Source organism: Artemia sp. Qi Xiang Cuo, chromosome 2, assembly GCF_049724085.1.
Source record: "Artemia sp. Qi Xiang Cuo chromosome 2, ASM4972408v1, whole genome shotgun sequence".
Classification (NCBI taxonomy): Eukaryota; Metazoa; Arthropoda; class Branchiopoda; order Anostraca; family Artemiidae; genus Artemia; species Artemia sp. Qi Xiang Cuo.
Genome location: NC_142795.1, coordinates 6,799,383 through 6,820,495, shown reverse-complemented (window position 1 = coordinate 6,820,495; position 21,113 = coordinate 6,799,383). Strand labels below are relative to the sequence as shown.

General features: G+C 36.6%; 1 protein-coding gene across 1 annotated transcript in view; it reads left to right on the top strand.

Moving 5' to 3' along the window:
* The first annotated feature begins 1,355 nt into the window (after window positions 1-1,355).
* Window positions 1,356-21,113, top strand: part of LOC148954848 (uncharacterized) — a 122,056-nt gene continuing 102,298 nt past the window's right edge. Inside the window, exon 1 of the mRNA XM_089107969.1 lies at window positions 1,356-1,470. Coding sequence (XP_088964095.1) covers window positions 1,426-1,470 — 45 coding nt within the window. The 5' untranslated portion in view covers window positions 1,356-1,425. The remainder of the gene's footprint in view (window positions 1,471-21,113) is intronic.

The window sequence follows — 21,113 nt, the reverse complement described above, 5'->3', positions numbered from 1 at the left end:
ATATAGCTCATAAGAAACTGGAGGACCCACGACTGGTGGCGACAAATACTGTTGCAACCCAGCGACCATTGACAATTTTAAATTATTCCGCCACTTTTAAAAACTCCACCCACTTTTCACCGTATGCTTGAACCAGAGGCTAGTTACGTTCTGGCCAGAGGCCAGTACGTAACTCGCAACGAGTACGAAAGTCGGCTATGGTTTATTCACCATCGTAGTAGAATATTGTCCCTTTGTTATTGTTTTGTATTTGATATGTTTCATAGTTCAAGAGGGCCAAGAAATTATAATTTGGCACACAAGGGCATATAGCCGACAAAGTCAAACGGTCAAGCATAACGTTTACTTGTTACATTAATGCCGTCTCCACTTGCCAAAACCTAACAAAATTTTAAATTTACTTTAAATGAGTGCTGACTCAAATTTCATAATTAAGCTCTGCAACAAACAAGTAAGGGTACTTGTGCATTATATGGTACACACGAAAGAAGTCAAGTTTGGTTAATGCTAATGAAACATAATAAAATAGGATGAATATATAATAGTTTCTAAACAAATTTTGGCTATGTATTTGCACATTAGAGATTGTGGGGGGTAAAGCATAGCATATCTTAAATACGTAGCCTAGCCTAACCCAACCTAGGTACATTCCCCCCTCCTAAACCCCAAAAAACAACAGTTTAAATATTGTAAACGCAATTAGCAATCACGCTTTGCCATCCATTTATCTCTTGCAAATACCCGTTTGAAGGGTTTCCATTAGTAGTTCCTTGTACAGTATGTAGAGGTGTGTACTATAAAACGCACCGTGACCCAAGTAAACACTGAATCCCCATTTAGCAGGGCAAGAAGAAAAAAAAGATGTCTCCTTAATTAAAAAGGGGTTGAAATTATACTTAAAGTGTTTTTGACATGACAAATCTAAGTCAAATCATTACCTTCCCCACAGTGGCACCACAACTTTCTACAATAAGATTCGTTGTGGCAAAAGATATTTGAATTCAAGTTTGTATTTTCAATGGAACACTTCCTCTTATGTTTAATTTAGTTAAGTCAACCGCACGTACAAGTTTACAAGTAGAAGGGAGAAAAAGGAGGGGCTAAATCAAGGGACTAAGGTCGTGAAAATTTACATAAAACAACTCTTGTACATTAGAAATCTAACAATTATCATAGCATATTACTGCTAAGAATGTAAGCCTGCAATTAGTCAGACGTAATTAACAAATTCATTTATAAACTGAATTCCTACGATAAGAAACTTTTATTTATAACTTTAATGGCAATTCCCTATCTTTACAATGCACGAAGTAAAACCATCTGAAAACGTCAATGAAACATTTTCTTTTGCCATTGCCAGACTAACCTCGATAAATGTATTTCAGTATATTTCCTTAGCATGAACTAAGATGAACTGAAAAAGGAATGACTTCAAGATTTTTCGATATGAATTCCAGCTACTTTTATAGAGTAAGATAATTCTTCGACTAACCTTAGAGCAGGTTTAAACCTATGACATAGTTCGCCTCTAACAGTCATTAATTAAAAAAAAAAAATTCACTAAACAAGTTTTTCAAAGAAAAGTAAAAAGCTCCATTAAGCCAAAATTAAGCAGAAATAAAGTCAAATAATTTTCCAAGCGTAAAACTCTCACAATCAATAAATAAATGAAACTAAAAACGAACAGAAGTCACAAATAGTAGTTGAGTCAAACTCAAAGCGAGCAAAAAGTATCTTCTCCAGTTACTGGAGAAGATACTGTGCCCTATAGTGGCAGCACGAGCGGATGTGGGTGACAATCAGTTCGGTTTCCGGTCCGGTCTTGGTGTTCAGAATACACATGCAACTTTTATTTCAATTGTTGAAAAGTTTAAGAAACGAAAAACTCCATTATTCGTCTGCGTAATAGAAATATCTAAGGCGTTTGATTCTGTCTTACATTCGCAAGTAGTCTTGTCACTACTAAGGGCAGGAGTTGATCCCTTTGTTTGTAATTTTCTGTGGCAATGGTATCGAAAATCTCAAGTAAGAATTCGGTTTGCCGGACAGCTTTCTGGACCCATAGATATACGTAAGGGTGTTAAACAAGGCTCAGTAGTAAGCCCTGTGATATTTAACAATGTAATAGGTTCTGCGACAAAATTATCACGTTCTGCGTAGCGGTAGGGCCTTGTGTATGTTGGTACTTATGTATTATGCGCCACTCGCTCAAGTTTACGCTGTGTAAAATTTGAGAACACACCGGTTTTTTCGTAGGGCTGATAACCCCGATGCTTTCTCAAGACCAGAACATAATTTGCGCTTTACTGAAAAAATAAACAAAAACTAATGACCGTATATTGTTAGTTTAATTGACATATACGTTGTTATATTTCGTTGACGAGTGTTGTAATTTGTTAATCTTGTATGTTGTTTGTGCACATAGCCACATTTTGGCTTGAAATACACGTTATCTTATAATGATAAATTAAATAAAAAAAAAACATTTTTTTTTAACTGAAAGTAAGGAACGACGTTAAAACTTAAAACGAACAGAAATTATTCCGTATATGAAAGGGGCTGTCCCGTCCTCAACGCCTCTCTCTTTGCGCTAACGTTTTTTAATGTTTAAAAAAAATAAGCGTTGTGAGAACGTCAAACTTTAGCGTAAAGAGCGAGGCGTTGAGGAGGGGACAGCCCCTTTCATATACGGATTAATTTCTGTTCGTTTTAAGTTTATTGGAATTCCATCACTATCGTTGTAGAAAGATCCTCCCACATAACCCCCAACCCACCCACCCCCCTACTACCAGAAGAAATCCCCCTGAAAACGTCTGTATACTTCCTAATAACCAATACTATATGTTAACATTGGGCGAAGTTCATAACTTTCAGCCCTCCCCCAGGAGTTTCGGGGGATTAAGTCATCCTAAAGGACATATTTATCATATTTTCGACCATGCTGAACAAAATGGCTATCTCAAAATTTTGATCAGGTGACTATGGGAAAAAAATGAGCGTGGGAGGGGGCCTAGTTGCCCTCCATTTTTTTGGTGACTTAAAAAGGGCACTAGAACTTTTAATTTCCGATCCAATGAGTTCTCCCACGATATTTTAGGACCACTGGGTCGATATGATCACCCCTGGAAAAAAAACAACAAAAAAACAAATAAAAACGCATCCGTGATCTTTCTTCTGGCAAACAATGCAAACTTCCACATTTTTGTAAATAGGAGCTTGAAACCTCTACAGTAGGGTTCTCTAATACGCTGAATATGATGGTGTGATTTTCATCAAGGTTTTATAGCTTTAAGGGGGTCTTTCCTCCTTTTTTCGAAAATCAGCCAAATTTTCTCAGGCGCGTAACTTCTGGTGGGTAGGACTAACCTTGATGAAAATTATATATTTGAAATCAGCATTAAAATCTGATTCTTTTGATGTATCTATTGGTATCAAAACCCGTTTTCTAGAGTTTCGGTTACCATTGAGCCGGGTCGCTCCTTAATTACAGTTTGTTACAACGAACTGCTTGATTTATTCTTTAAAGTTTTGATAATTTTTTATCTAAGTAAGTAAAAAAGTGAAAACATTTAAAATATATTTTGTTTTCAGTAACGCGCAAGTTATGGTCTTGAAAAGACATGGGGGTTATCGGCCCTGCGCTTGTTATTTTTTGCTCGTTTTGAGTTTGACTCGACTATTTATTGTAATTTCTGTTCATTTTTAGTTTCACTTCTTTATTGAAAGTGATTTATGATAGTTTAACGCTGAGAAGATTATTTGACTTTATTTCTGCTCATTCTTGGCTTAATGAAGCTCTTTACTTTCCTTTGAAAAACTTGTTTTGGGCTCTCTCTATGCAAGAGTAAATTTCAAGCTATGGTACAAATTCTAAAGCTAGTCTATAGTCCTAATACTATCAAGATTGCCTTAATTTGAACTTGTATACAAACTAATCATGACATGTCCTTTTAAGAACCAAAACGAGGCTCAGTCATTGAACTGAGCCATTGTGCAGAAGTAATACCAAATTAAATGTAAAAAAAAATAAAGAAAATCCTAAAATGGATTGTTGCTTTATCTTAAAAGGGATTGATCCTAAAAGGGATTGATAATATTTTGATTCTGTAAATGGTGCCCTTAATTGGTTTGCTTTTACTGTACCAAAACTCCTACATTATTTTGTGTTTTCAGTAAAGCGCTAGTTTTGTATAATCATGAAAGCATTGGGAAACATAATTAGTTGGTTTATTTGTACTAGTTATATTAATATATATTAAATAGGCTGTGAAGTAAGAATTTTTGTCCGTTTTAAGTTTCAACTTGGCTCTTTACTTCCCTCGGGAAAACTTTGTTTGTTTAAAAGTAATCTTTGTTCGTTTTTTATTAAAATTTAATGCAGAAACAACGCTGCCATGATCTTTTATTTATACCGAATAATTTATGCTCGTTTTAAGTTTTAATGTCACTTCTTAGTTTCAGTTGAAAACTTATTTTGATATAATTTCTAATTATCACCGATCTAGGGTAGATAAAACAGCTCTAAAAAATACTGCAAACAACCTTGACAGCTTAGCAAAATTGTATGCTATTACATTAAGTTCATTATCCATACTTCACAAAACAATACATGTTTTTCGGGAATGTTTGTTTTTCGATGAGCAAAAAGCTGTTTTTACTCGGCCGACTTCGCCTGAAAAAGCCATAATGAAGACAGGGCTTTATAAATCACCTACTGACTAGCAGAAACTAGAAGGCTTCTGTAACAAAAGAGAGCTGTTTAAGGGCTCATTTAAAAGTTTATATTTATGCTTAACCCTTTCATTACGTAGGTAACCACATGGTAACCGTTCCTTCCGCGTACCTAGTTTCTTTTGTAGTTCAGATACCGCTTTCGAATTTAATACCGTCAAATAGCACAAGTTCGGCCCTCCGTATTGCGATACTTTTTACTCTCCTAGATGGCTCTGTAAGTCGTCAGTTGATCAGTGAAAACAGTATTTTTTTGCCATGCCTAAAAAGTGAAAATTAGCTGATTTTGACAGCGATGATGAAAATGATGCAGGTGAGTTTTTCTTGTTTTTATTATCTTATTTTGTTCCTTAAAGTCTTTACTTTTAGCCTCTATTTATATGAATCTTATTTAGTTTTATCTTCAACCCCATATCTGTGCTTCCACAGAAATTTTGGATTTCATTATGGAATCCAGCCCCTGATGCCAGTTTCACATATGCCACCCTACAGCCTGTTCAGCTGGTTGACAATCCTACAGAAGATTTACCTTTCAGAATGTTGAACTGTTTCGAAATTTTTACGGGTGTAGATAACCAATTTGGTGCTGGACAAGCCACTATAGTCCGCACTACTGAGGTTCAACCGTCTCCCATCCAATCGACGAGCTCGTCACCTATTTCTTCTCCAATCCTCCCCACCGCATCAATGAAAAACCAAGATGCCACAAAAGAATAGAAGTGGCTAAGAAAAAAGATTAAGCCCCGTGATATCACATGGAAAGCTTCCCTCCCGAAAGCAACAGAAATTCACTTACCCATTGATTTATTCAGAACTTTCACCACAGAGAGTATCGTTGCTGGATTAGTTGACCAAACCAATCTGCACGCAACAAGGAAAACAAACGCTAGGATTGCCCTACAGCTGACCCAGCATGAGATGGACTGGTTCCTTGGAGTACAGATGCTGATGAGTATTGTAAAGCTACCAGCTATGAGAATGTACTGGGAGCACACTTTCCGATACACTCCAATCGCAGAGGCTATGAGCCGTGACATATTTTTCATGATTCAGCAGTTTTTTCATATTAATAACGGTAACTTAGCAGTGCCATCTGATCAAACTGGTAATGCTAAGCAGCTCACAATCCGACCAATGTATGACAAGCTCAAAGAAAATCTAAAAAGCATACCACCACAGCAGAGACAACGTGTAGACAAGCAGATGATTCCCTTCAAGGGTCAGATAAGTTTCAATCATTTTTTTAAAGATGAGCCTCATTCATTGGGTGTCAAAGTGTTTACGAGATCGGGCGTGAGTGGAATTGTCTATGAGCTAGAAATCCACACAGGAAAAGGCTCAGTTCCGGCTAGTCCTTTGGGGCTGGGTGCTGACGTTGTCCATAGACTGACCGACAATGTGCCACGGGGAATGAATTTCAAGCTGTACTTGGACAATTGTTGCACATCTATTGACCTTATTCATGCCTTACGCACCAATCAAGGAATTGAATTATGTGGGACGATAAGGAGTAATCGTATGAAAGGTGTAATTTTAGAAAGTGATACATTATTGAAAAAGAAAGGGCGTGGAAGCTATGATTACAGACTTGAGAGGCACACAGAAGTCTCCATTGTGAAGTGGTTTGACAATAAACCAGTGCATATGGCATCATCGTTCTGTGCCGTAGCTCCAGTTGACCAGTGTCAAAGGTGGGATGGACGTACTCGTAGCCATGTCGAGGTAGATTGCCCATATGTTGTCCGTGAGTATAACAAGTCAATGGATGGCGTATACTTGTCTGATACGCTTCTGGAGTTCTAGCGCACTGACATACGGTCCAAGAAATGGTACATGCGGATAGTGTATTATTTCCTTGACTTAGCTGTAAACCATTCTTGGCTTCTACATAGGCGAGAGTGCGAAGACCTGGGTAAGCAGCATATGTCCTTGATGTACTTTAAGATGGATATTTGCAGATCCTTGATAGTGTCAAGAGTTGTCAATAGTCCTCGTGCTGGTCGACCCTCTGTCAATGCTCCTACAGACCGAAAAACAAAAACTACAGAAGCAGGCATGCCGTCAGAATCGGTGCGATATGTCACTGCTGGCCATCTACCCGACACAGTCGAAAAGGGACGTTGCCGGCACGAAAAATGTGCAAGGGGTGCAACTAGCCAAGTTTTTTGCGTTAAATATAGGGTTTGGTTGTGTCAGAATGGAGATAGAAACTGTTTTATGAACTTCCATATTAAGTGAAATGAATATTTTTTATCCTAAGGTGACCATATGGTAACCATTTCTATTTCAGTTTGCGAATGAAATAAATAATTGAAGCCGAAATTAAGTTGAAACGAAGCTTACGTTTTTTATTATTGCAAGGTTTCAGAACTTTTCAAGCACTCCTTCAATGTTCAGGTTTGAAAGGGTTAATCACGCTTTTATAATTTGACTAGATAGCAAACTCCCACAAAGTGCACTTTCGGTTGTTTCCCCAACTTTTTAAATTTTACAAGTGCCTTTTCCAATGAAATGACCTAAAAAGTTGATTTCAAAACCTAGGCAAGAGCAAAACTAAGGGGGAAAGGACGTCCCTTCCTCACAATTACCGCCGTTAGAACTAGTACACAGCCTTCATCACAGAGTGAAATTTGAAGGTTCAATTCAAAACAGTTGATCAATCAAGCTTAATTTTTGGTAGATGTTTAGTTGAAAAATTTTTAGTTTTAGCTAATTTGTTTTCGCAATAATCTTACTTTTAATATGACTAGTTGATTTATGAAACTTACTAAGAGGGTCTGGAGGGGGAGTATATGCGAGGGGATCTTATAAGCCTCCAGTTTAGGGCTTTGGATCATAATTGTTGCAACGGTACAGTTTTATGCTTCAAAACTGAGAAACTGGATGGAAATCCACTTAAGGATGGTAAAATTGAAAAAAAGCAGGTAGATACGAGTAATAGGTTTAAAATCTGCCTTCCCGGAATATGCCTTAAAAATGAGTGCCATTAAACATCACTTTTTAAAGTTCTGCTAGCCCCATAGCCCCACAATGTAAAAAAAATCGCCTGAGAATTAACAAATTTTGTTTGTAATGTTTATCAACAACAAAATTTGAATTTCAAAAGCTGAAATTGAATATTGGAGACCTTTTTGGAATTCCATGGTCATTATTGAATTTCCAGTTTCTTGAGAAACAAAAATGTTGAATTCCCATATCCAAATTGAATTTTCAGTTTGTTGACGAAACAACATTGTTGGATTTTAAGATCCTTATTGGATTTCCATCTTGTTTGCTGGATTTCCCGTTCTTTTATTGGAATTCCATCACTATCGTTGTTCAATTTCATAGGTCTACAGTCTAATATCTAGTTCTCAGGATTCAGTTTTCCTTTCTTCTTTCTGAAGCATCAATAAATACAAAAAATAATCGAATTTATTTTACAAGAACAGAAAATTACAACAAAACATTTCTCCCAGATGTTATGATACCTCTTAACGGCTGCATTTTTTCATGGTGGAAATAAGTAAATCAATGGCGTAGTAGTAGGCCAACAGAAGACAGTTGAGTAAGAAATATCTTCCAATCAGGAAAATAGTGACACACGGACCTGAAGTGAAGATGAAATCAAGTCGAGGCACAAATAAAACAAAGACTTCCCCCCTTTTTTCGACCTCCAGAGGTGAACGGTTGCAATAATAATGCCACGAATCATGTTTTTTCTGAATACCTTTGACTTACTCATCAGATCTCATCAAATCTCTTGCTCGCCGCCTTATAAAATCTGTGTGTTATAAAATTTAAACCTTGCAAAATAGATTTTCTGCTTAGATGAAGTACAGCAAAATTGTTTTCAGCTTCACAAATTTGCTCAATCCCAGTTTAAAAGATAATAAGGTTTTAAAGATATCGAAATACATTTCCTAAATTTTGAAGAAAAACAAACATTGATATAGCTTAAAATTCTACTCAAATAACAGGAATTGCATTTTTGGAACTAAACCTTGAGAAAAAAACTGATAACTGAAAATCAAGCTAAAATGTTGTTTTGTCAAAATTTCAATAAGTATGGACCTGTCATGTAGGCAAATTTAAGGACCCTCTAGAGGGCGAAGGAGTGGAGGTAGGTACTTCAAAATACCTTTCAGGGACATACTTTGATACTTATGTACTATCTGGAACACATGCGCTATATTATATAGGGAAGATGCGGGTTTATTTCGAAACGGGTTACTGTCAATATAGAAATCGATTGTAAAGCGTGGTTTGTTATTGGTTTTACAACATTTAAACTATTGTTTTATGGGGTTTAGGGGAAAAAAAGTACCTAGGTTTGGTTAGGTATTTAATACATTCTATGCTTTACGCCCCCCCCCCCCTAATGTGCAAATATATAGCCAAAATTTGTTTCTAAACTGTTGTGTTTTTATCTTATTTTGTTTACCTCATTAGCATCAACCAAATTTCATTTTTCGCGTGTGTTCCAGATGCTACATAAGTACCCATACTTTAGCCTGTAGACCCATCCCTGAAAGTTTCATTTTTCTAACCTAACCCCTTTCCAAGATAGCCAAAAGTAGCTAAAGTAGAATTGGTACTGTTCTATTAGCTGTAAGCCACGCAAGATAGATGATAAAACAAACTAGTCAAACAGATTCTTTCAACAGAGAATTGGATTGCAAACAGTGGTTTCTAACTGCGTTTGCAACATTTAAACTTTACTTTTTTGGGGTTTAGGGGGAAAAAGGTACCTAGATTAGGTTACGTATTTAATATATGCTATGCTTTACCCCCACCCTCCTAATGTGCATATGTATAACCGAATTCTGTCTCTAAACTATTATATTTTTATCCTATTTTTTTTTATTACATTAGTATTAACCGAACTTCACTTTTTGCATTGTTTACAGCTAATAGAACAGTACCGTGGAATATTACCAAACTTTTTTTATTTATAAAAATGTACTATCTTAAACATTTTGGGGAACATAAGACACAAGTTATCTATATTAATAAACTAAACTGAATACTTCCTATCACAATTAGAATGTCTTCTCTCTCTTATCTGAATGCCCCCTAGGTAAAATCGTCGCTTCGTCGTTTGAAGGTCTTAACATTAAATCTACTTCTGCATTATACGTTTGTAGGTAGGTGAAGGAGATTATTTTTTTTTGTCAAGTTAATCTTAAATCATAACATTTGAAAACGAAATAAGAGACAAATTAGGTCTTTGGAGGAGGTTTAGTTGCCCTCCAATCTTTACGGTCTCTTAAAAAGGACACTAGAACAAAAAAAGGAAAAAAAAAAACAAACAAATAGAAACGCATCCGTGATCAGTCTTCTGGCAAAAGCATAAATTCCACATTTGTGCAGATAGGAGATCATAACCCCCACAATAGCATTTTCTGAAACGAATCTGAAGGCTGATTTACATTAAGATTCATTGACTTTTTTTTTTTGGGGGGGGGGGGGTTCTCCCTTATTCGAAAATCAGGCTCCCTGTTTCCAAAATCCCTTTTTCTTCTGAGGCTTGGAGCCTTTGGTGGGTAGATATTAAACGTAATGAAATTTATACATTTGCAATCTGCATAAAAACCCAATTAGTATCAATTGTTATCAAAATTCCTTTTTTGAGTTTCGGTTACAATTGAGCTCAGTCGCTCCTTAATCATAGTTTAAGACTATGAACTGTTTGATAAAACTTATTGGGTTAACGTCCAATTTTTTAATTAATCCTGTAGCAAACCGGAGTTTTTGAAGCACGATTCATGCTATTAAAGTGTAGTATTTCCGAGTCCAGTTGAAATGTGCGCCATTTTAGAAAATTCTCTTTTTTGGTGAAGCTTTTGATTCCTTTACGTGTACATAAAGGACTGAAATACCCTTACAGGCGTCTTCATTTCTTCGATATATTTGCTTACTTGGTTATTCAGCTTAAGCAGCAAATTTATGGCAAATTCAGGGAAGAATTTTTTTAAAACGCTTTTTGGGTCTCATTACAAAAACGACGTTCATCGCAAAAACATAAGTTGTTCCCACAAAAGGATTTTCGTTCTTAATTAGTAAAAATTGAATTCAGAAAGCAATATTTTCACAGTTAGTACTGTTAAGGTTAGAGTAGCATATAAAGAAATTTTCTACCTACAGCAACTCACAAAAAATGTATTTAAAATAACCGATTGTAAAAGTTAAAAGATAATTTTTGTGCATAAATCTCTGCGTGTTTATTTTGCACACAAGAAAGCTCAACTTATTTCAAAGTAAAAATATATTTCCTTATTTTTATAATTATCTTTTTATACTCAAAGTTCGATTAGTATTCCCCCTTTTCTGCTATAATTCAAATATTCGAATTGAACTTATACTGAACATATTACTTTTAATGGTCCTATAGTCAAATATAAAATGATATTCAAGAACCTTCAAACTACTGTTGAAGTTCAAACCGTGTTTATTGATATAGCCTATTTACGGTGAAAATTACATTTTTTCTACTGAAAAGTACATAAATCTTAATAATTTCAATAATTTGTTAGAATTCAATAAGCAAGTCACAATTTCAACAGAAAAATTGGATTTTTTTGACTTGTTTGAATTCGAGCAAAACATTTTGTTGGAAATTAATTTTTTTTTGTTACAGTGTTTTGACTTGAGACACGACACCAAAAATGCCGTTTTTAGTGCCATTTGAACTTGATGATGGTGGAATTTATATGAAAGACGTAGATATGTGCAATATCTTTTATATGAGCTATAAAAGATCAACCAACGATGTTCTGGTAGCCTGCTAGTGCCAGCCTCTGAGAAGTAGCACAAAAAGTGCCATTTAGTGCCATATGGCACTTGCAGATGGCAGAATCAATAAAAAGCACGTAGATTTGAGAAATAGCTTTCGAATGAGCCATTAAGAATCTCTTTATGATGTTGTAGTAGCCCGCTAGACCTGTTGAAAAACAAAAGAAATAAAAACAACAAAAAAACGGGAGACAGATCAGTGCTACCGATGCAAAAAGTGATTTTCCTTGTGGTTCAGGGAGTGGGACTGTAACTTCCCTGTACAAGGTTTTGACCATTTTGATTCCAATGGTACACTTTTTATTTTATATAACGCCATTTTCGAGGGGTGTGAGGCTTTTTTTCGAAATCAACATAAAAATCTTTTCGCAATAATCTTTTACTTCTATGGCAAACCGGAAAATTTCGTTAACTTTCCGGAGTCAGTGTCAGATGGAAATTTTTTTCACTAGGCAGTTTTTTTGTAGCTGCCGCTGCAACCATGATACTTTGCCGGGACATGCTTTAAAAAAATGACCCTAGAAAAGGACTGAAAAAAAAAGCAACAGCGGATGCCGATATTCCCAACACGATACATGCGATACCAATACGGACGATACCGATACGCGCGATATCGATATGTCCGATACCACTTACAGCCCTTCCCTAGGGACTATAGAGAGCATATCATCATCAAAACCATATATATTGGACCTTTGAACTATGTTAAACAAAATGCCTATCTCATAATTTTTATAGGACTAGTTGGGGGGGGGGAGGAGGGGCCTTTAGGGAGGGGGGGCTATTCGCCCTCCAGTCTTTTGGGTAACTTAAAAAGGGCACTTAAAAATTCAATTTCATTTCGAATGAGCTATTAAACACCTCTCTATGATGCTCTGGCCACCCTCTAGCCCTTCTAGAAACAAAAAGAAAGAAAAAAAGGAGAGACAGATCACTGCTACCCATGCAAAAAAGTCATTTCCCTTGGTGTTGAAGGTGGGGGACTGTAATTATGCTACAAAATGTTTTCGACCGTGCTGATTTCAATGATACACTTTTTATTTCGATTTGACGCCATTTTCAAGGGGTTTCAGGCTCTTTTTCGAAATCACCATAAATTTCTTTTCGTAATAAACTTTTACTTCTAAGATTAACCGAAATAATAGTTGCCATTCCTGATTCAGTGTCAAATGAAAATTTTTCTCACTAGACAGTTTTTTTGGGAACTACGTTTTTCAACTTTTGATTACTGTGGGCTGTGGTTCGCTCTTTACTAGGCTGCAGCTGCCGCTGCAACCATGACCAGAACATAATTTGCACTTTACTGAAATACGAGTATCGACTGAATGGAAGAATGAATTATTGAACTAAAAAGAAAAAACTACTGCAACACACTTTTGTGTTCCAAAAGCGTTGCGGGACGTTGAAGATTAAACGGATCAGATTTCTTCATCAGGGTTGCAGCAGTAGCTGAATCCTAGTAAAGAGCAAACAGCAGCCCATAGTAACCAAAAGTTGAAAAGCGTGTTTTGAAAAAAACTGCGGAGTGAAAAAAATTGCCATCTGACACCGATTCAGGAATGGTAACTATTATTTCGGTTTGTCTTAAAAGTAAAAGTTTACTGGGAAAGGAAATTTATGGGGATTTCGAAAAAAAGCTTGAAACCCCTCGAAACTGGCATCAGATCAAAATAAAAGTGTACCATTGAAATCATCAGGGAAACCTACTTTAGAGAACCTATTACAGGGAAATTACTGTCCCCCTCCGTGAACAGCAAGGAAAATTACTTTTTCTCATCGGTAGCACTGATTTGTCTACCGTTTTTTTTGTTTTTTTCAAGCCTAGCGGGTTACCAGAACATCATAGAGAGATGCCTAATGGCTCACTCGAAAGCTATTTAATATACCTACGTGCTTTATATAAAATCCGCCATCTGCAACTGCCATATGACACTAAAATGGCACTTTTTATGCCATTTCTCAAGGGGCCATTTCAGAACATCGTAGACAGATTTTTTATAGCTCGTACAAAACATACTGGTCATATCTACATTCTATCTATAAATTACACCATCTGCAAGCTCCAAATACCACTAAAACGTTACTTTTGGTGCCATCTCTTAAGAGGACAAGCTAGGGCTATTGGGCTAGCAGAACTTATAAGAGTTATGTTTAATAAATCAAATGAAAGCTATGGCTCATATCTACTTGCTTTCTTTATCAATTCTACCATTCGTAAGTGCGATATAGCGCTGAAAACAACACTTTTGGTGCCACTTCTTAAGTAAAAAAGCTCTGAAGTACAGAACAGGTACTGTTGAAATAGTTATGTTCGAGAACCCTTAAAAAGAGGTTTACAAGAACCCATCTCGTACACTCCCCCCCCAAGCCCCTTTAGTAAGTTTCATAAATCGTCTGCTCATCAGTAAGCTACTGAAACATTAGCAGGCTACCACACCATCGTAGATATATGTTTAATGGTTCAATTAAAAGCTATTGCCTATATTTACTAGTTTTTTTTTTTTTTTTTTTTTTTTTTTTTTTTTTTTTTTTTTTACAAATTCTACCATATATTAGATTTCACAGATTTCAATGATAAATAATTTCTGGGGAGAAGTTCCAATGAATTCTTTGTCATGGTTGAAGTATTAGCTGCAACCTAGTAAAGAGCGAACCACAGCCCATAGTAACTAAAAGTTAAAAATGTGGAAACGGTCTTTTTCTTCTTCTTTTTTCCAGGCCTAGCTCGTTACTAGAACATCATAGAGAGATGCTTAAGAGCTCATTCAAAAGCTATTTCTCATATGTACGTGGTTTATATAAATTCCGCCATCGTAAGTGCCATATTGACACGAAAAAGGCACTTTTTATGCCGTTTCTGAAGGGGTGAGGCTAGCGGGCTACCAGAACATTTTAGATGGATTTTTGATGGCTCATATAAAAAATATTGTCAAATAAACACAAATAATCAAATAAACACCAATATATTAAATTACATTCTTAGAGGCGTGGTCCTGTTAGTACAGCGCTGGACTTCAAATTAGATTATCATGCGTTCGGTTTCATCTTAGATTTTGCTTTCAATCATGGTTTTCCCCTCTTATTATTGTTTTTCAGATAATTCACTATTTTTGCCAATGTGATGCACTCGTTTTTTAAAGCATATCCCGGGAAAGCTCATTTTAAACCTATTACTCATATGCTCGTATGCTTTTTATCAATTTTACCATCCATACGTGCCATATAGCACTAAAAATGGCACTTTTGGTGCCACTTCTTAAATGGAAGAGTTTGGAAGCACCACCTTCAATCCCTTTTAGTAAGTTTCACAAATCGCCTTTTCATCTTAAAAGTAAAGGATTATTACGAAAAAAATTAACTAAAACTAAAATCTTTTCAAATAAAAATCTACCAAAAATTTAGCTTGAATGATTAACAGTTTTGAATTGAACCTTCAAACTTCAACTGCGATGAAGCCTAGTTCTAACGGCAGTAACTGAGGGGAAGGAACATCCCTGCCCCATTAGTTTTTTACTCCTGCCTAGGTTTTGAAAAACACCTTTTTTTTGGTCATTTCATTGGAAAAAGTACTTTTTATTTTAAAGAAATGGGGAAACAACCGAAAGTGCAGTTTGTGGGGATGTTCTATCAAATCAAATTTATAAAAAGAAATTAGATATAAATATAAGCTTTTTCTATAAGTTTCATCGCTAGTTTTCTATAATCCTAGAAACATAGGGAAACATAATTAGTTGGTTTGTTTGTCCTAGTTTTATTGATATATATTATATAGGCTGTGAAGTAATAGTTTTTGTCCCTTTTAAGTTTCAACTTCGCTCTTTACTTCCCTCGATAAAACTTTGTTTAATTTAATAAAACATTAAATTTGTTTAATTTAATAATGTTTAATTATCGACCTTAACTAGTCACTTTCGCTCAACAAAATCTATTGTCCACTGTCAAAACTTAGTTTTAAATTACAAACTGTCAAAACTGCACTGTCAAAACTGCATGATTGTGCAGTGTTGTCGTGTTGGTCTAATTAAAGCCAATTGGAATTTCTGAAATTAGCCCTATATATATAAAGTTTCTGCACTGATGTTTGGAGAAACTTTAACAGTCTACTTTTAAACTTTTCCCCGTCTACGTGACAAATCCTGACGCTTGGTGTCTTCTAGGATTTAGGATTCTTCTATCTTTTTTTCAGTGCCACTTTAATTTATTTTTTTTTTGTCTTTATCAAGTTCTCTTCTAATCATGACAATTAACAAGTTCTCTTTTTTAACCATGCGCTATGTTTTTGCCGGACATCCCGATAATTCCTCAAACTTCCTCGAGTAAAATTGTCTTTTCGCTTTTCTTAATAATCGATTCAGAGCAATGTGATAATTATTATATATTCTATCATTTAAATCACACTTATGAGTAATCTTTTTTTGTAAAGTTGGTGTCTAATACGCATCAATTTTAGAAGGTCTGCAGTTACCCATGCCTGTTTGGGGTTGTCTTATGCCGTCCCAAATTTTTTTTTTCGGGGGGGGGATAATGGACACTTAGGAAAACACTGACCCCTAGCTCCACCTAATATTAATCCTCCACCTAAAATAGTTTTAAAAACAAAGTTTTTTAAAATTTATTTTCATATAATCGTCCTTGGCTTCACTTTTAAAAGCCCAGCCACAAGGAGGAACGGGAGTTGTATTTATTTGACAGAAAAACAAATAACATTGCATTAAACTTTATTGGCTTTTAAAGTGAGAAGCTTGTAGATTTTTTTTCTATCATATTGGGGAAAATCAGAGAATTTTTTTTTTTGGGGGGGGGATGGGATAATGGACACTTAAGAAAACAGTGGCCCCTTGCACCACCCAAGATTAAAAGAAATAGTTATCAACACCACACATAATCAAAAAATAAATTTTGAATTTTGGAAGGGAGGGGAAGGGCTTGGTGATCTTATACAACTCTCAAGAGTCGCAATAATAAGTCGCAATAATAACTAAAATAATCGTTTTAAAACAGCAAGTTGCTAACCTTTTCAAAATTGATCAAATACTTCGTGGTAATAAACTGTAAGTAAGGAGTGACTCGGCTCAATAGTAACCGAAACTCTAAAGAAGAGATTTTGATATCAAAAGATACATAAAAAAGTCAGCTTATTATGCTGATTTCCGATATAAAATATTTATTAAGTTTTGTGTTACCCATCCTAATTTCAAGTAATTTCAAGCAGCACGCATAAATTGTTGGAAGGGTGTGATCGACAAAAGGGATGGGAAAAGAAGATCGAACACGTCAAACTTGAGAATAAATATTAACTAAACGGAGTGCTAGATATTGCAATATATTTTCAAATGAGCCGTCTCATGAAATTCTACGACCAATGGTTCGGTACGATCACCCTTGGAGGGAAAAAAAGTAAAGGAGGCATCATTTCTTCCCACGCAAAAAAGTAACTTTCCTTGTTTCTAGTCAATAAACTAATTTAGAAAAACAAAGTTTTGGGGAGAAGTAAAGAGTGAAGTTGAAACTTAAGACAAACAAAAATTATTGCTTCACAGTCTATCTAATATACATCAATAAAACTAGTACAAATAAACCAAATGATTATATTTCCCTCTGTTTGTAGGATTATAGAAAACTAGCACTTTACTGAAAACACAAAAACTAAGTATAAAAAACAAGAATGTTGATTTATTAGTTAAAAGTGAGTACGTACCCTGACAACAACAAACTAATCTATAAATTAGTTTGGTATTACACCGAAGTCTTACATAGTCTTAAACCAGCTGTGGTAATATCAGTAACTTACAGTATACAATCAATACTATCTTAAAAACATAAGCATAAAAATAAATTCTTTTTTAATAACCGCAAAGTCACTGAACAGCATGCAGAAATATTGGATTGATTTATCAGGTAACATGTTGGTATCACCAGCTATAATACCAATTGTGAGTAATAAACAATCCTACATTGTGAGAAATACGCTTTAGTATTACTCAAAATGAAAATCAAACAAGCCATAATATGAACTCTGGAAGTCCGGTAATTTCTCTCTATACAACAGAAAAATTCAAATTACGATCAAAATTTTAAAGCTAGTCTATAGTCCTAATACTATCAATATGGTTTCACTTCGAACTTGTCTACAAACTAATCATGACATGTCCTTTTCAGAACCAAAAACGAGAGCCAATCAAACAGTTCGTGGTAACGACGGCTAAATAGTAACCGAAACTCTAAAAAGTGGCATTTTGATACCAACAGATAAATCAAAAGAATCAAATTTTTTTGCTGATTTCAAATATATGAGATTAATCAAGTTTAGTCTTACCCATCAAAAATTACGTTCCTAAGAAAATTTGCCTTATTTTTGAAAAGAGGGGGAAACAATCCCTAAAAGTAGTATAACTTTAATGAAAACCACACCTTTAGATTCAGCGTATCACAGAATTCTACTATAGAAGTTTCAAGCTCCCATCTGCAACGGAATTTTGTATTTTTTGCTAGAAGAAAGATCACGGATGCGTGTTTATTTGTTTTTTTTTTCCCAGGGGTGATCATATCAATCCAGTAGTCCTAGAATATCGTGAAAGGGCTCATTCGAACGGAAATTAAAAACTCCAATGCTCTTTTTAAGTGACCAAAAAAATTGGAGGGCTACTTGGCCCCCTCCCACACTCAATTTTTCCCGAAGCCACCCAATCAAACTTTTGAGATAGCCATTTTGTTCAGCATAGTCGAAAATCTAATAAATATGTCTTTCGGGATGACTTAATCCCCCACAGTTCCCGGGGGAAGGGCTGCAAGCTATGAACTTTGCCCATTGTTTACATATAGTACTGGTTAATGTACTTGTACTTGTACTTGTTGTGGGACCAGACGTGGACGCTCACCTGACATCTAGAAGACTACGTATGATTGACTTCCATTTGTCGCGATCTTGTGCCAGCTCTTCAGCAAACCGGAGCCCACAGCTCTCCTACTTTCTGCCAAACTTTTGAAATCCGCCTATGGGGTCGAGGTCGTTTTTGGCAGTTGTCCAACAATTCTTAAATTGACCGCCAGATCGCCTGCGCCAATCTGGTGACGGGGCAGCTAGAAGCACTTGCTTTATGATGTGTTCATGGGGTCTTCTAAGGGCATGACCAAGCCAACGCAGTCTTCTCTGTTTGACAATCATGGCGGCGGGTTTGATGTTACAGCAGCGGTGGCGCACATCAACATTTGAGATTCTGTCGGAGTATCGAACCCCCAAGATTTTCATAGAAAGCGATGGCAAAAGACTTCCAAATCATTGAGATAAAGTGCCTTCAGTGTCCAAGTTTCGACTGCATACAAGAGAATAAATCTAACAGACGCTTTTTAGACAGAAATCCTTGTCTTCATGCTGATCTCCCGCCGGATCCACAAATGGTGGCGGAGTTGTGAGAAGATGGCTTGGGCTTTATTGATTCTGTTCTGTACGTAAAGGTCACAGTCTCCACGAGGGTCTATTATTGAGCCAAGATAGGTGAAGCTTTCGAATTTTTCCGATTCTTGTCCGTAATGCACAAGCTGATAATCCGACTGTATATTTAGGTCCATGACTTTAGTTTTGGCCGTGTTGATTTTCATACCCAGTGGCTGAGAGAAATGTGCTATTTCATTTAACATTGCTTGGGCAGTTGCTGGATCAGCAGCAAGAGCGTCGATGTCATCCACGTAGTCCAGACAAGACACGTTAAAGCCCAATCTCACAACAATACCATCAAAACTCGAGAGTGCACTCTGTAGAATCCATTCTATACAATAGTTAAACAAAACAGGGGACAATATGCACACCTGTTTTACACCACTTTCAACATTGAAGGGCTCAGTTTCTTCGCCCGGCACTCCTTCTGTCAATTTGCAATTCTCGTAGTAGCCCTTTAACAGCTCTATTAAATTCAACCGGCATACCATCTTCCAACATGATTCACCAAAGGTTTTCATGGGTTACAGAGTCGAAAGCAGCCACAAAATCAAGGAACATCTTGACTATGGAGAGTTTTTAGCGTTCGCACTGTTGGAGAATAAGGCAAAGAGTGAAGACCTGGTCACTGCACCCACTCCCTTTTTGAAATCCGCATTGATTTTCACGTGTCCGCTCATCCCTTGCTTCCTCGAACCTTTTAAGCAAAATCATACTTTGGTAGCCATATCCATGTGTGATATCCCTTCGTAGTTGCGGCTGTCGCATTTGTCACCTTTTTTTAAATATTTTAATTATTACTGACACCTTTCAATCAGACGGGAAGGTCTTCTTCTCCCATATCAGACTGAAGAGGATTTCTAGTTGCTCCGTTATAACGTGTGGTGACGCCTTGTAGACTTTGGGAGGGAGACCAACATCTCCAGGAGACTAATTGCTTTTAGCCGATTGATCAGGTTTAGCATCTCTGAAGCTGATGGTAGTGCCATGTCGATTTCATATGATGGTCTTTCAGCTGTTAATGGGAGCATCGGCATTGCATCTTGCCAATCTGTATTTGGATTAAACAGGTCTTTAAAGTGATTCTTTAACTGATCAAGTTTACCTTGTACGTTAGGATTCACACTTCTTTGAGCGTTTTTTAAGGGACCAGCCATATGTGCTTTTATTCCAGTTATTTCTTTGAGGGTTCTATACAGTCTTTTCGTGTCATTATATCTGGCTGCTTTTTCGATCTCTAAACCAACCTCATCCCAAAATTGTTGGCGGTCTTCACGTAAGCTTGTTTTAACCTGTTTACGTAGTGACTTTTTTACTGCGATTGATGCGTTTGATGCCTGTTGCCTAGCCTCAATTAGCTTTACAGTTTTCTCTGAGACATAATTTTTCCTTGTCTTTGCAAGGACATAGCCATTAACTTCAGTGGCCACCTTTTCAGTCGTATTCCGGAATTTTTTTCCATCGGGTGGTAGGGTCTTCATCACAGTTGGTCAGGCTTGCGAACTGGTTCTGTAACTTCAGGCAAAAGTCTTCTTTCATTGTTTGGATTTTCAGTTTCTCCACGTTTAACTTCTTTTTTAGGGGTTGTCTCTTCCTCGCACTCAACTTCATAAGTATTTTCGCACCTACAAGCGTATGATCGCTTCCAAATTTTTACCCCGTGCACGCCCCTCTGTAAGCTCGATGAGTAGCGCCAACGCTGAAGGATCAATATATGGTCAATTTGGGCAGCTGTGGAGCCGTCGTTTGAGCGCCAAGTTATTCTTTGAGAGAGTTTTTGTTGGAACATAGTACTGGTGATGGTAAGGTTTCAAGATCTCGCAAACTGGAGTAGTCTATCCCCATTGCAGCACCGCTGGCTGTAAGTGAATGGGCCAACAATATCGCGAACATTGGGGTCTGTCGGGCCAACACGCGAGTTCCAATCACCCGCTAAAATTAGGAAGTCTCGTTTGGGGCATTTCTGCATTGTAATCTCCAGATCAGTGTAGAAGAAGTTCTTATCAGCATCCGTTGCCACTCTCGTTGGTGCATAGACATCAATTATAGAAATTTTGGATAATCTTCTCTTAAGTCGTAGTCTGGCTATTCCCAGGTTCACTGGACCCCATGCAAGAAGAGCTTATTGCACACGGCGGCCTGTCATAAAGTCGACTCCATGGTCACCGGATCC